The following is a 14213-nucleotide window of genomic DNA, read 5'->3' as shown; positions in this document are numbered from 1 at the left end:
TTCATTGCTTAATACCCTCACTAGCTGCTGCTGATTGCTTAGAATAGTGAATGGAAGGGGGGGAAACGCATTTGGGAAACCGGATCGCTGACTCTCTTTTTCTTTCCTTCAGCGAGAAAATGATGAAAACCACAGCCAATAAGAACCACACAGATGGTGCAGGTGAGTGTCCTCCAGACCTGCAGGAGGCCTGGACGGTGCCTTTGATGAGCCTGGTTTGCTTCCAGACGTATTAACCTCTCCCCAAGTCACCTATCTGATGCAATTTCAGAGGCTCTGGGGTAACTCCCTACACCACCCCTTCCCTGCTTAATGCTGAAATTCCGGATGAGTCATTAATTTGCAGGGGGCGGTCTTTAGTCCTCTCCCTTCAGTCTTCATTCATTTATTCACTTCCTCATTCATTTATTCATTTATGAGGCCATATATCCAACAAATGCTTATATGCCTGATACTGGACCAGGGCAGTGGACATCACTAGGACAAGGCTCCCTGCTCCCTAATCCGATGCAGAAAATGGATCTGGGACAGGTCATTATATGTGTGCTGAGTGTTAAGAAAAAGTGCAGGATGAATGTTTACCCAACAGAGCTGGCCTCAACCAAGGCCGTTTCCCTGAGGAAGTAAAACAAACTGAGGCCGAAAGGATGAGGACAGAAGGAAAGAGCCATTCAAGTAGAGAGCAAAGCATGTACAGATGTTGTGGTGAGGAATTCAGATACTATTCTAAGTGCAGAGGGAAGGCAGTGGAAGGTTCTACAGCGGGGAAGGGCCTCAGCCCAGCTGCAGGATGTGACCGGATGAGAAAGGGGCACGAGCTGATAGGGTGCCCCCGTGGGTCAAGGCAGGAGAAAGAGGCGTGCTTGGACCAGGGCCAGCTTTCAAACGCCAGCATCCCCTCAAAGAGGCCCCAGTTATAGCCCCTGTGCCCTTTACTAGTATCCAGGTATATTTGATGTCCATCTTATCCTGCAGACTCAAGGTGGGCCTCTCTCAAGAATATGAAGTCTTCCCTTCCCTTGGGTTAGAAATAGAAATCGTCACCAGGGACATGCTTGGCTACTGAATTACTCAGAAAGCATGTGGCAAGTTGGGTGAAACCCCTGATTTGGAGGAAGCCCCACAGAGTGTAGTGCCACACGGTAGAATGGACAGAACTGGGGACTTCAGCTGAGACGTCTATTGGTCCTGGTTCCGCGCCAGCCAAGTTCAGGCCCTTCAGCCGTAAAGCCAGCAGGGCTGCTCTTCCAGCATTCCAAGTCCTCATGGGATTGGTTGGTTTACTTAGAAATCAGTCAGTGACCTTGGTGGCAGCCAGAGAGTCGTTTCATGGAAATTGCTGAGCTTGTCTTCATAGCAACTGCCAGGTTGCTTTGGAGATATTTATTCATCTATTTTCTGATCTATTATGAACCTACAGAAAAAAAGGCACGTACTGAACTCGTAGAAACAGCAGAAGGGTGGTTGCCAGGGGTGGGGGACATGGGAGATGTTGGTCAAAAAGTACCAACTTCCAGTTAGAAGATGAATAAGTTCTAAGGTACAGCATGGTGATTGTAGATAACAGTGTTGAACTATATACTCGAAAGTTGCCAAGAGAATAGGTCTTAAATGTTCTCACCCCAAGAAAGACATGGTAATTATGTGACAGGATGGGCAAGTTAGATAATAATCATATGGCCATGTGTAAGTGTATCCAATCAACACATTGTACACCTTAAAGTTGTACAGTGTTACATGTCAATTATAACTAATAAAGTTGGGGGGTTGGGAGCGGGAAGCTACCAAACACTAAAACATTTCACTCCTCTGGATTCTATTCTAGAAATTATTCATATCCAATACCATTGTTCTAATCGATATGTACATGCTGTTTTGTATTCTTCTTTATTCCTTTTCCCTTTTGGTAAAATAATAATTAATAGTAATAATAGGAAGCATTTAGTGAAGTTTCCTATGTACCGGGCACTGTTCTAAGTGCTTTTCTAACCTGAACTTGTTACCCCCTGATGCAGCCTCATGGGACAGGTACACTCATGATTCCCATGTTCCAGATGACGACACTGAACACACATCTGTACACACATGACACACATCAGCGTGCTCCACCAAGCATGACGTGCTATCTCATGACATCACGATACCTCATCCTTTTGTGTTAAGGTGCCCCAGTCCCTTTACAGATATCTCATGACATCATGATACCTCATCCTTTTGTGTTAAGGTGCCCCAGTCCCTTTAAAGAAATGTAGGTTGCTTCATTTCTTCGTTTTGAAAGAGTTTGCAAATGTCTTTTTTGAAGCATGGGGGAAGGAGCAGGTGTCATTTCTTTGGGATGCATTTCCCAGAGTGGAGTTAATAAAGCCAAAGGGACAAACAGCTCAGTGGCACTGGTGGCACATGCCAGTTCTCTCTTCTGAAAGGCTGGGCCAATTTTCGATGCCACTGGCAACACACACGTGGGTTTGCTCCCCTGCGTCTCTGCTGAGGATGGTCTTTCTCATTCTAATCTATAAGGGCTACATGTGGTCCACAGGGCTTTCGTTGCCATAGCAGCCTTGTACGGCGTGCAAAATACGTTCTTCCAGAATCCTACGAAGTTAGCGACGAGAAGTATTATCCCTGTTCTGTAGACAAGTACACGGAATTATGTAGTAAGTCAAGGAAGCTCATTTGGCCAAGGGTACATGAAAAAGGGAAACCCAGACTTGCTGTTACTTTAGGAATATTTGGTTGACCGTGGGTATAAGAGAACAGAAGGAACTTCCCATTTCACAGTCATAGCCTGTGTTTTATAGTGTATTATATCATTTAAACACATAACCCTGTAAAGAAGATGTTAGCTGTGGAGCTAGTAAGATTCGCAGCCAGTCTGGCCAACCCCAAACCCATTAAATTCCCATCAAATGTGTACTTAATAAGATTTATATTAAGATATACCTGACTGAAGTAAGTTACCTAAGAGCGGACTTGGTAGGAGGAAGAAGAGGCTGTTGCCTGGAGAGGGTGAGGTGCAGGGAAGGGAGGTTCTGAGGATAAACTGCCTGACTCTCCTCCCTAGACTAGAATGTGACCACCCCACATGTGGGTTCAGAGAGTGGGTCCCAGGTCCCGTGACTAATCTGAAGCAGAACTCATTTACCACTCGGGGTCCACACCCACCAGATCAGCTCCATCCATAGATTTTGGGGCACCTGCCTATAGCTCTCAGCGTGTCACCACTGCCACCTGCTGCCACTCCAGGTGGGGCTCCTCCCCCTCACTCTGCTTAGAGAAATAATCACAGCCAGGGCTTCCCTGGTGGCACAGTGGCTAAGAATCCGCCTGCCAGTGCAGGGGACCCCGGGTTCGAGCCCTGGTCCAGGAAGATCCCACATGCCGCAGAGCAACTAAGCCCGTGCACCACAACTACTGAGCCTGTGCCCTAGAGCCCGCGAGCCACAACTACTGAGCCTGCGTGCCACAACTACTTAGGCCCAGGTGCCTAGAGACCATGCCCCGCAACAAGAGAAGCCACTGCAGTGAGAAGCCCACACACCGCAACGAAGAGTAGCCTCCACTCACCACAACTAGAGAAAGCCCACGTGCAGCAACGAAGACCCAACACAGCCAAAAATAAACTAAATTTTTTTAAAAATTAAAAAAAAAAAATAATCACAGCCAATCACAGTGGGGTCCTTCTGTGCCAGACACCAGGCGGAGCAGTTTATGTGTTAATTCCATCATCCTGCACAATCACCCTTACAACCATTTTACAGATGAGGAAACTGAGGGGGAGAGAGAGAGAGGTTAAGTCAGTTGCCCGAGGTCACACAACTAGGAAGTGGATGCTGAGAATGACTTCCAGGTTTCTGGTTTAAATACTTGAGTGAATAATAGTGCCATTGGCTAAAATGAGTTCAAAAGAGATTCGGGGGAAATAAGTAGAAATAATAAATTCAACCTGCTTGTGGAAAAGTCCTGTAGCAGCATGAAGGTATGGGGACGGGGCTGTAAAGAGAATCGTGTGCTGGAGGCAAAGGTGTGGAGGACCTTGGCGGGTGGCGTTGTGGAAGTGACCTCCCTTGAAGTCACGTCCAGTGAGAGAAGAAGCAGGCCAGGATTCAGAAGGTTGGCCGAGGAAGAAATTAGGAAAGAGGCTGGCCAAGATGGGCTGTGGAGAGGGAAGAAGACGAGGGAAAGGGAAGTTTCAGTTACTGAGAAGGAAAGGAGTGACTGACGGAGCCCAGCATCACATCAGGGTGCCATGATGGCAACGCAGCGTCTGTTGGATTGACAGCTGACCACTGGCCACCTTCTAAAGGGCCAGTGCAGTGAATGATGGAGTTGGAAACCGGACTCAGTGGATTAAGAGGTTATAGATGAGGAAATTTTATACATGAGCATAGGTTCCATAAAGAAACTCGGTTGTGAAAGACATTTTAAACCCGTTATCGGTACTCGATTCTCGCAGATGGCGCGTAAACTTGAGCCTCTCCTCCACGGAGGATGTCGGCAAGGTGCGACGGTGACCTCAGAATACATGAGGAGAAGCACGATTGTTGAAGGAATATGTGCCTTCATTTGGCTGAGGAATTAGGACGGTTCTCATTCGCGAACAGGAGTAGCTGGCTAGCGCAGTGTCATTTTTGTTGGAGAAACACCTTGAGGGTGTCATCATTTGTACAGATGAAGTTGTGTGGTGAGGGTAGGTGGGTGTGCGTGCATGCGTGCGTGCATGTACACACGCACCTGTGCCTGAGAATGTGGAGTGATGATAAAGTAACCTGCGTCTTAAAGGAAGACTTCCAGTTCATTGTCATCCCCTCAGAATACTTGTTCTTGAAGGTGCTGTGTTAACTCGGACAGGCTGCTGTTACTGGAAATGTTACTGGATGTTCTTGCACTGAGGACCTTCACAGTTAGGGAACCCTCTTTGGAATAGCTACAGAGATGGCAAATCCTGCTCTTTCGAGGGTGACGTTGATCTGGGGGATGGTCAGAAGTCGGTCAGAGTCATGACTGGTGATGACGCAAGTGGCCAGTTGGGCTCATAAAGATAACAAAAAGCTCACCGTCTGGTCTGCTGGGTCTCCTTTGTAAATCCTTCAAATGCTTTCCCATGTGTTCCCCCGACTCTCCAAGGGGGCCACGAGAGCTGGGAGACCAGTTCTGTTGGGACGGGCGCCCAGGGGTGAGGAATTTGGTGCTCCGTCAGCTCTCCGTTGGCACTGCTGAGGCCACGCAAGTCAGAGGACAGTTTCGAGGCACTTCCTTGCTCACTGGCGCACCGTCCATAGCCGTGGCAGCAGCTTGCGGGGCTGTGCAGTCTGGGGAAGGACAGGTTTCCACGGCTGTTGAGCCTAGATGGAAAGAGAGGCTGCTGTGCTCTAAGCTCTCCAGGTGCACAGAGCAGCGAGAGGTTCTGCCGTGCAAGGCCGGCCTGAACTAAGCAAACCTTCCACTTTGTCCCTTACAGGAAAGAGAGCTGAACAGCCCCTTCAGGTGTGAGTGAGGTGTGTGTGTCTGTGTGTTGTGGATTCCTTGTCTTCTCTCTACTTGAAGCCTCTTCCACAGAATTGCATTGTCCTAAAAAGGAACTAGCATCTCCTTTTGATTCCCACACCTCGCCGATGCTGTGAGTGCTACCTGGGATCCTTTGGGGGACATTTTTAAAACAGACTTGGTCAAATCAGGCCCTTCCCAGATGGACTTAGGAACTACATGAGGATGATTTAAGTTGCACTCGGGGAGCAGAAGTTTATGGCAGCAACAAAACTGTTGAGGAAGAGTTTCTCTCTGCTGCCTCTTTTTTTGATTCTTCTCCTCAAGAATATTCGCGTCATGCCTGATTTTCTCACTAAAGGAGGTGTACGCAGAGGTCCTGCTTCCTTGGGGCTGGAAACCCAAAGGGAGTACCCAGTTCCTATTAGTTTCCCCTTGGTGATCGGCCACATCTCTGCCCAGAACTGAGTGGGTGTTCTTGGGATACATCTGCCTGTAGGGAATAGTCACAGGAAGCAGCCTGTGTTAGGGCCCCGAGTTTTAAGTTATTTTTTCTATTATAAAATTATAGGGAATTCCCTGGTGGTCTAGTGGTTAAGACTCCGTGCTACCACTGCAGGCGGCATGGGTTTGATCCCTGGTCTGGGAAATAAGATCCCACAAGCCATGCGGTGCAGCCCCCCGCCAAAAAAATTATAGATACTCGCTATGCAAATTTTAAAATACAAAAAGTGGTGATATCAAAAATAGAAAACTCACAATACCACCAGCTAACGTTACTGTTAACACTTTGTTATATGTACATCTGTCTTTTTTCTGTGCAAACCCGTGTGTTTAAAGAAGACACATGGATAGATAGACAGACAGCTAGGTTCCTTAATATGGCATCATGTTGTACATACCGCTCTGTGATCTCCCTTCCTATAGCACCAAACTTCTAGAACATGACTTCTACAGACTACACCCTATAACATTGCATGCACGTTCCTTAATTTATTTAAATTCGATTCCCTCTTTTTGCCCTTTAGAGAACCAGTGTCATTTTTTACGATTCTTTTCATCATGAAGGAAATGGGCATTTGCAGAGTTCCCGGTAGTCTGTTGGGATGGGACTTGAAGCTTAGACTTTCCTTCCTGGCATTCTCAGGGACTCTGCTGCTCTTTTCTCCTAGGAACTCCCCAGGTTTCCGGCGGGAAGCCTCTTGGCGCCCTGGAGTCCTCGGGGCCACCCAGCCAGCTCCCGCCTGCTGCCACCTCCGCCGCCCACATGAGCCTGCTCGACATGAAGAGGAGTGTGGCCGAACTCAGGCTCCAGCTGCAGCAGATGCGACAGCTCCAGGTACAGACCATGTTCCCTGTGGATGGTGTCCGCTGACTGAATGGCCCACAGTCAGCTTCCTCCTCCTCCCATCGGCCTCCTTCCACATCCCTGGCCCCACGGCACCTTCTCGGGGTTCTTTCCACCATCCTTTCTAGGGATGACTGAGGACCAGGTGCAGGCGCCGTTCCGCAGTGGTCTCCTCTCCCACGCACATAATCTTGGTCTAGAACCTTCCACTGCAGTGGTGGTCTGTAGCCTCTTCTCTAAGCTGGGTATGCTTCTACACACGAAAAAAGCATTAAGCCTGTGCTTTTTGGAGGAGAGCTGAAAGCAGAAGAGCCCGTGGAGCGTTCTAAAGCCAGTTACGACTTCCTGCTTCACAGTGTTTAGCTCTTCCCCACTGAGCATGTGCAAAGGTGCTGCGGGCAGCTCAGGTGTTTTGCAAGGAGCTATGATGTGTTTAGAAATAGGAGTTCAGACCGGAGGGTGAATTCCTAAGGAAGAGGAGCCATCATGGATGGCTTGAGAAGAACATCTGCATTTTATTTGGGTAGGTGTGTGCGCCGCGATATTCTCCTGACTCGCTCCCATTGTTAGGAATCTATGCACTACACAGGAAGCAAAGGGCAGGGGGAAATGACCCTTCGTGTCACGGGTCTTGGTGAACAAATCCCATAAGTCTGACGAGGCAGGGCGGTGAGGACCTGGGAGGAGGGTGTACCTTTGTGAGATCATCTGTCTGCGCCACGGATGAGTCTCCCGTCTCTCTGCCCTTGGTGGCAGGTTGATGAATGTGCACGTAGCGCTGGCTTAGGCTATACCCAGGCATCCTCCTGGACTTCGAGAAGCTCCCAGTGCAAACGTTAGTACAAGGCACACGTAGCCAGGAGCAGCCATACAGCTATGGTGCCCTCCGTGGGTTGCAGGCTTCTGTGCTGGTGCGTCCGGGAAGGAAAGGGCTTCAGAGCACAGCTGCTCTCTCCCTTCAGCTCGCCGATGCACGAGTCCTGCATTTTCCACAGCCTGAGTAAAGCTTAGAAGATGATTTCCCCTTGCCCTCTACCTACTGGAGAACAAACAGGAGGGGAAGGTAGCTTGAGAGCCTGCCTTGAGGTCCCATCACCGAGCAGGCTGCTCATGCTTAGGTCTCCAAAGGCTACTCTGCCTCTCAGGCAACGTCCCAGACTCCTGGACAGCCCATGCAAATTCACTTAAATCCTCTTCTGAATCGTGTCACCGGGGAAGTTCCCCATCCTTTACGTTCGCTTCTCCTTGCTTTGTGATTTTAAAGACACTTTGCAGTGAAATGAAGTGTACAGGTTGGGCTGAGGGTGTGTGCAGGGTGCCAAAATCCAGTGCCCACAGTGTCTGGCGTTAACTTGAGTGGACGAGGGACAGTGACAAGTTGGCCTCTCTAAAGGACAGTTGCCACTCAGCTCCAGGCAGCTCTTGACCTGGTAGAATGAGAGTCCATTGTTTCTAGATGTTTCAGTATTTCAAGAGAATCTGGAGGTTTTATATAAAATACCTGTACTCATTCTAAAAATGTTGGAAGGTAATTTAAAAATCAGTTCTTTCCTACTCTGCAGGCCAGAGAGGGTCTGTGGGCTCCCAGGTTCTTACCTGGAGGTTGTGGAGGTTAAGCCCCCATCTTGGGCTGCATCTGCCTTTTAGTGCCACCTGCTGGTCATTTGGAAATTGTGCACTCCTGGTTGGACCTTCACAAGAAAAGAATTCCTAAATGCGTCGTGTGTATGGTAGTTCCTACTGCTTTCAAAAGTGAGCATCTGCTGGTTTGGGGCAGAGGCGGAATTGCCCTGAGGTGTGGCGAATTTGATACCTAGGCCGTGATGTGTGAGGCTGCAGCATCACGCTGCTGGTGGCCGGCAGTGTTTGGTCCTCTGGCCAGGAGGGAGGGCTCTCCCACAACTTGCCGCTCCTTGTAACCCATGAACTGGGGAGGCTCAGTTGCAAAACCACAGCTTCTCAAACAAAGAGGTTCTCTAGTCAAGTCCGGGACACTGTCTTAACCATGCAGTTTTCTTTATTGCCCCAGAGCTGCTCAGCTTTCCTGGTTTCTGGGTAAAGGACACCGAGCAGGTGTGCTCTTGAGCTGAGACGTTGGTACAGTTCTAAAGCACTGGCACGTGGGGGAAGAGAAGCACTTTGTTTCCTAACCTGGATGCTCCTATTTCTACCTCGGTCTTGGCATCCTGCGTGCCCCCATCAGCTTTAAGGGGAGTCTATTTGAGACAAAACCAGTTTAGAATAATTAAGTTATCTCAGTGCCAATCCCCCCTCTGCACATGTATTATACACCAAAAGTAAAGTGCAACCCCCCAAAATGATTATAAGCCCAATAATGGAGCTATGATTAGAGAGCTCCGAAACTCCAGAACAGTCTCAAAAGAACAAAAATTGAATTAGAAATTCAAATGTTCTTTGAACTGTGTTATAAAATAGTGAAAATGAATGAAATCTGTTTGTGCTTGGCAGCCGGCTCCAGTAATTAGATAATTAAATCAATGGGGAAATCCTAGACTGTCAAGCATAGTCTATTTGAGCATTTCATTTGCAGAACTGATGGATTATTCTCCAAAGCAGAAATTTGATGCAGGCATTGTGGGGCGTATAGATTTAAATAGGGCAAAGAGAATGTTGAGAGAGGTGAAGGAGCCTGAGAAAATGATGCAAAAAAACGTGAAAACTTCGCTCCTGTCTTCCTGCTCACCAGTCTCGCGTGAGTTACCAGTCTCAGAGAACGGTTCTTAATCCTGGCTACGCATTAGAATCACCTGAGGCCTTTCACAGAAATATTGATACCCAAACACCCCTGCCAGAGTCTGACTTCATTGGTATGGGTCAAAGGCCAAGCACTGGTGGTTCTAGAACGTTCCAGGGTGAGAACTACTGCTCTCAGATAGTATGAACTCTCAGTCCATTGAGATGCCTTTTGGAAATTGAGATCTCAGCCAGCTATCACAAGGGGTGAGGCAGAAACACCCTGTAAGCATGAAAAACACACCCAGTGGCTTCAAAGCCCCGATTCTAAACAATGCGCCTCATTCCCAGTGGCTAATCAGACGTATTCTCTGCTCAGTCATAAACGATAAGAGCTATATGGAACTTTTACATTGTGTTGGTCCCACTCCCAGGTAAGGGCTGCACCTGCAGTTAGCTGGCAACAACGGAAAAAGAGACAGGGGAAGGTCTGGCACCTAATAAATGTGCCCTTCAAAAGATGATTGTCTACTACCTTTTCTGGTATGATGTAGAAAGAAAACAAAAGTGATGAGCTACATCTTTTTTCCAAAATGCCACCATACTTGGGTTTTACTAAGGTCGTCCAGTATCCACAGAAGTGGCTGCAGTTCTGCCCCCCTTTGTGGGCTTGAGGGGAGAGAGAAATTTCTGGAAGAGCGGGTTCAAGTTCCTCGGGGGGGCAGATGAGACTTGGCCTCCTTCTCCAGTTCCCACAATTTTTTTCTTTGTCCCTTATCTCTTCCTTGTGCTTCCCGATAAACTGAAAATTAGATTATTCTGAACTTGGTGTTCCATTTTTAAGACTACTGAGAATTTACTGTGTGTTCCCAAGAGAGGGAAGAGGTAAGACATCAACATAAAAAAGAAACATAGCAGGACACAGGGCCATTGTACTTGAAATGATATAATTCAGCAGTTATCTTAAGGTGTCTTTTCATAAGATAGCGCCTCAGAAAAATGTGCCAGAGTCTCATTTATCTTCTGACATTCAAAGTAACGGTCATGGGAATGTGTGTCCCTGAGGAAAGCACTCGAGAGGTTGGCCCGTGCTGAGCAGGCCTGTTTCTCCCCACCAGGCAGAAATAATCAACGGAACTAGCACAGGAGTTGACAATCAGGCTGCCATACAATGTATCAAGCCCTAGATAGACCTGCACACAGAGGCTGTCTAAGACGGGGCAACGTCTCCCAGATAACACGTGCTTGTGAAAAGGCATCCGAGACCTGGTTCCCTACAGCCTGGGGAGCTAAGCTGGGTGGTCAGGAGTCATTCTGGGGTCTGGCTGTTAGGAAACTTCCTGACCTGTTGTACAGCCACTGTTTACTGTCACTGCTGGACAGCAAAATCAGTTCAATTAAACGCACTGTTGGCAAGACCGACGGTCTTAAATTTTACCTGAGAAATCAAATGAGTATGTGAGGTACGTGTCCATTTTGAGGTGGGTGGAATTAGGTTTAGGCAGTTTCCTAGCTTCTCAGTGAAGCTGATATGGATAACTTGTTTGGGCCACTTAAATTTTTAATAGCGAAGAGCGTTACTTCCGTCTGAGTATTTTTGTAAAAACATCAAGGCACAGAATAAACTGAAGTTTCCAGAGATGAAGGGATAACTACAACTGTGCTTGCCTTCCTCCTGTTGACATCTAGAACACTGAAAAATAAGTAACTGTGTGAAACAACGCTGTTCAGACATTGGACAACAGACAACACAGGAGTGTGATCCTTAGGAGAACGGAAGGAAAGGAGGTGAAACCTGTAACTTCCTCAGCTTTCTGTCTGGGGACACTTTAGGTTGTGACGCAGAGAGGGATAACCCAAACAGAGCACTGACCATCCAGCTGAGCTGAGGGTGAAGAGCTGAAGCAGCTAGAAGTTGTGGAGCGAAGTACCAAATAAAAGGAAGGTCTGTGGGAAAGAATTACGTAAATCTGTGGATCTGTTGTCTACTAGTAATCCGAGCATGTGTATTGTGAAAGACCACTAAGCCAGACACAAAGTGGGAGGCTGTACGCCAGAAATTTCCCAGAGCTCACACAGGGAGATGTTTATGTCAACCAGCAGGCACAAAGAGGTTTTATTAATCACCTGGGGCATTCAGTAGCAATCAGAGAAAGGCCATGCTTCAGTCTTAAGACTAAACTAGCCCTAGAGTAAAGGCTACCCTAGATTCACCCTGACAAAGCTTAAACACAAGCTTCTAAAGAACAAAAATGGTCCACAAGGAGCTAAACTGTCTGCCAAAGGAAGTCTAACATCTGTAAAGGAAAACAGCAAAACCCAGAACTCCATGTCCAGCATTCAATCAAAAGTTACTAGACAGGTGATGATGCTGAGAGATGTGACCCATAAGCTTAAGAAAAATCAGTCAGTGGAAACCAATCAGAAATGACAGGGATAACGAGGTCATCAGCAAGGACTTTAAAACAGCTGTGATAATCATTCTCAAGGATTCAAAGAAAAACATGGACACAATGAGACCAAAAAAATGGAAGATATTTTAAAACTCTAAGTAAAACTTTCAAGAGCTGAAAAACACAATATCTCAACAGTCTTAATAGAAGATTAGTCACTGCTGAAACGAAATATCAGTCAGCTTGAAAAGATAGCAATGGACATGTCCAAACTGAAGGATAGAGAAGAAAAAGTCTGAAGAAAATGAACTGAAACTTAATGGTCCTTGGGACAATATTAAGTGGTCAAGGGGGAAGAGAAAATTACTAGAAGAAACAATGGCTGAAATTTTTCCAAATTTGATGAAAGCTGTAAATCTACAGACCAAAAAACTTAATAAGCTCCTAAAAGGATAAGCACAAATGTAACCACACCAAAAGCAAATTGCTAAAAACCAAGAATAAAGAGATAAATCTTAAAAGCAGCCAGGGGTGGGGTGGAGGACACATTACATACAGGGAAACGTAAATAAGAACACTGACTTCTCAGAGACAAAAGTTAAGTCAAAAAACAATGGCATCACATCCTTAAAGTACTGAAAGTAAAAAACTCCTTCAGAAAATAGAGGATGCTTCCCAACTCATTTTACGAAGGCAGAATTACACTAAGAGCAAAACCAGTCAAAGATATTATAAGAAAAGAAAACCACAGACCAGTATGCCTCATGAAAATATATGTAACAAATCCTTAACAAAGTAGGACCAAGTGAATCCAGCAATATATAAAAAGGGTAATACATTATCCTGGATTTTACCCCAGGAGTCCAAGGTTGTTTTAATATGAAAAGAATGAGTCAATGTATTTGACCTTTTTAGCAGAATAAAGAAGACAATCATATCATTTCAGTAAGTGCAGGAAAAAACGTGACAAAATTCAATACCGATGATAAAAGCACTTAGCGCTCTTGGGGTAGAAGGAAACTTTCTTAACCTGATAAAGGATGTCTGAAAATCCTACAGAAAACATTATAGTTAGTGGTGAAACACTATCGCATTCTCCATAAAGTCGGGACCAAGGCCAAAGAAGCCTCCTCTCACTTCTGTTTAACTCTGTACTGAATATCCTAGCAAGTGCAGTAGGGCTGGAAAAAGAAAAAATAGGCACGTGGATGGGAAAGTTAAAACTATAATTGGCATTACTCGCAAATCACAATCATGATTGTGTAATATCAAATCAAAAAAGAGGGCTTCCCTGTTGGCGCAGTGGTTGAGAGTCCACCTGCCAATGCAGGGGACGCAGGTTCATGCCCCGGTTCGGGAAGATCCCACATGCCGTGGAGCGTCTAGGCCCGTGAGCCATGGCCGCTGAGCCTGCGCGTCCAGAGCCTGTGCTCCGCAACGGGAGAGGCCACAGCAGTGAGAGGCCTGCGTACTGCAAAAAAAAAAAAAAAAAAAACCTCCCAGGGCCTTCCCTGGTGGCGCACTGGTTAAGAATCCGCCTGCCAATGCAGGGGACACGGGTTCGAGCCCTGGTCCGGGAAGATCCCACATGCTGCGGAGCAACCAAGCCCGTGCGCCACAATTACTGAGCCTGTGCTCTAGAGCCTGCGAGCCACAACTACTGAAGCCCGCACGCCTAGAGCCCGTGCTCCACAACAAGAAAAGCCACCACAATGAGAAGCCCACACTGCACAGCAATGAAGAGTAGCCCCTGCTCGCCGTAACTAGAGAAAGCCCACGTGCAGCAACGAAGACCCAACACAGCCAAAAATAAATTTTAAAAAAAGATGCTTCCAGAAATAAGCGAATATAAACAAGATCACCAGAATCAAGTCAATATGTAAAAACATTAAAAAGTTACTACATGCAACGTACTAAATGCATACAATAGAATGCCACTCAGCATGAAAAATAATGAACTACTAAAACTCTCAACAGCATGGCTGGATCTCAAGAGCAATATCCTGAGGGAAAGAAGCCAGACACAAAACATTTCATAGTGTGCAATTCCATTTGTATGACATTCTAGAACAGGAAAAACTAAGCTAGAGGGACAAAACGCATATCGGTGGTTTCCTTGAGCTGGGGGTTAGGAGATTGCGTGCAGAGTGTCATGAAGGAATTTCCTAGGGTGAGAACAAATGTTGTCTCCCTTTTTAGTGGTGCTTCCATCAGTGTATATATACATTTGTCAAAACTCAGTGACCTGTGCACTTAAAATGGGTATATTTTCTAGTTTGTAAACTATACCTTAA

General features: G+C 46.6%; 1 protein-coding gene across 15 annotated transcripts in view; it reads left to right on the top strand.

The window, feature by feature from the left end:
- The window catches only part of KIAA1217 (KIAA1217 ortholog), a 325812-nt gene that overhangs the window by 274203 nt on the left and 37396 nt on the right, over positions 1-14213 (top strand). For all 15 annotated transcript variants that reach the window (XM_012537154.3, XM_004280956.3, XM_012537155.3 and 12 more), the window contains 2 exons: positions 113-162; positions 6657-6823. In XM_012537154.3, the coding sequence (XP_012392608.1) occupies positions 113-162; positions 6657-6823 (217 nt within the window). The remainder of the gene's footprint in view (positions 1-112; positions 163-6656; positions 6824-14213) is intronic.

The sequence above is a fragment of the Orcinus orca genome, chromosome 2 (assembly GCF_937001465.1).
Source record: "Orcinus orca chromosome 2, mOrcOrc1.1, whole genome shotgun sequence".
Classification (NCBI taxonomy): domain Eukaryota; kingdom Metazoa; phylum Chordata; class Mammalia; order Artiodactyla; family Delphinidae; genus Orcinus; species Orcinus orca.
This window is presented reverse-complemented; position numbering and strand designations above follow the sequence as displayed.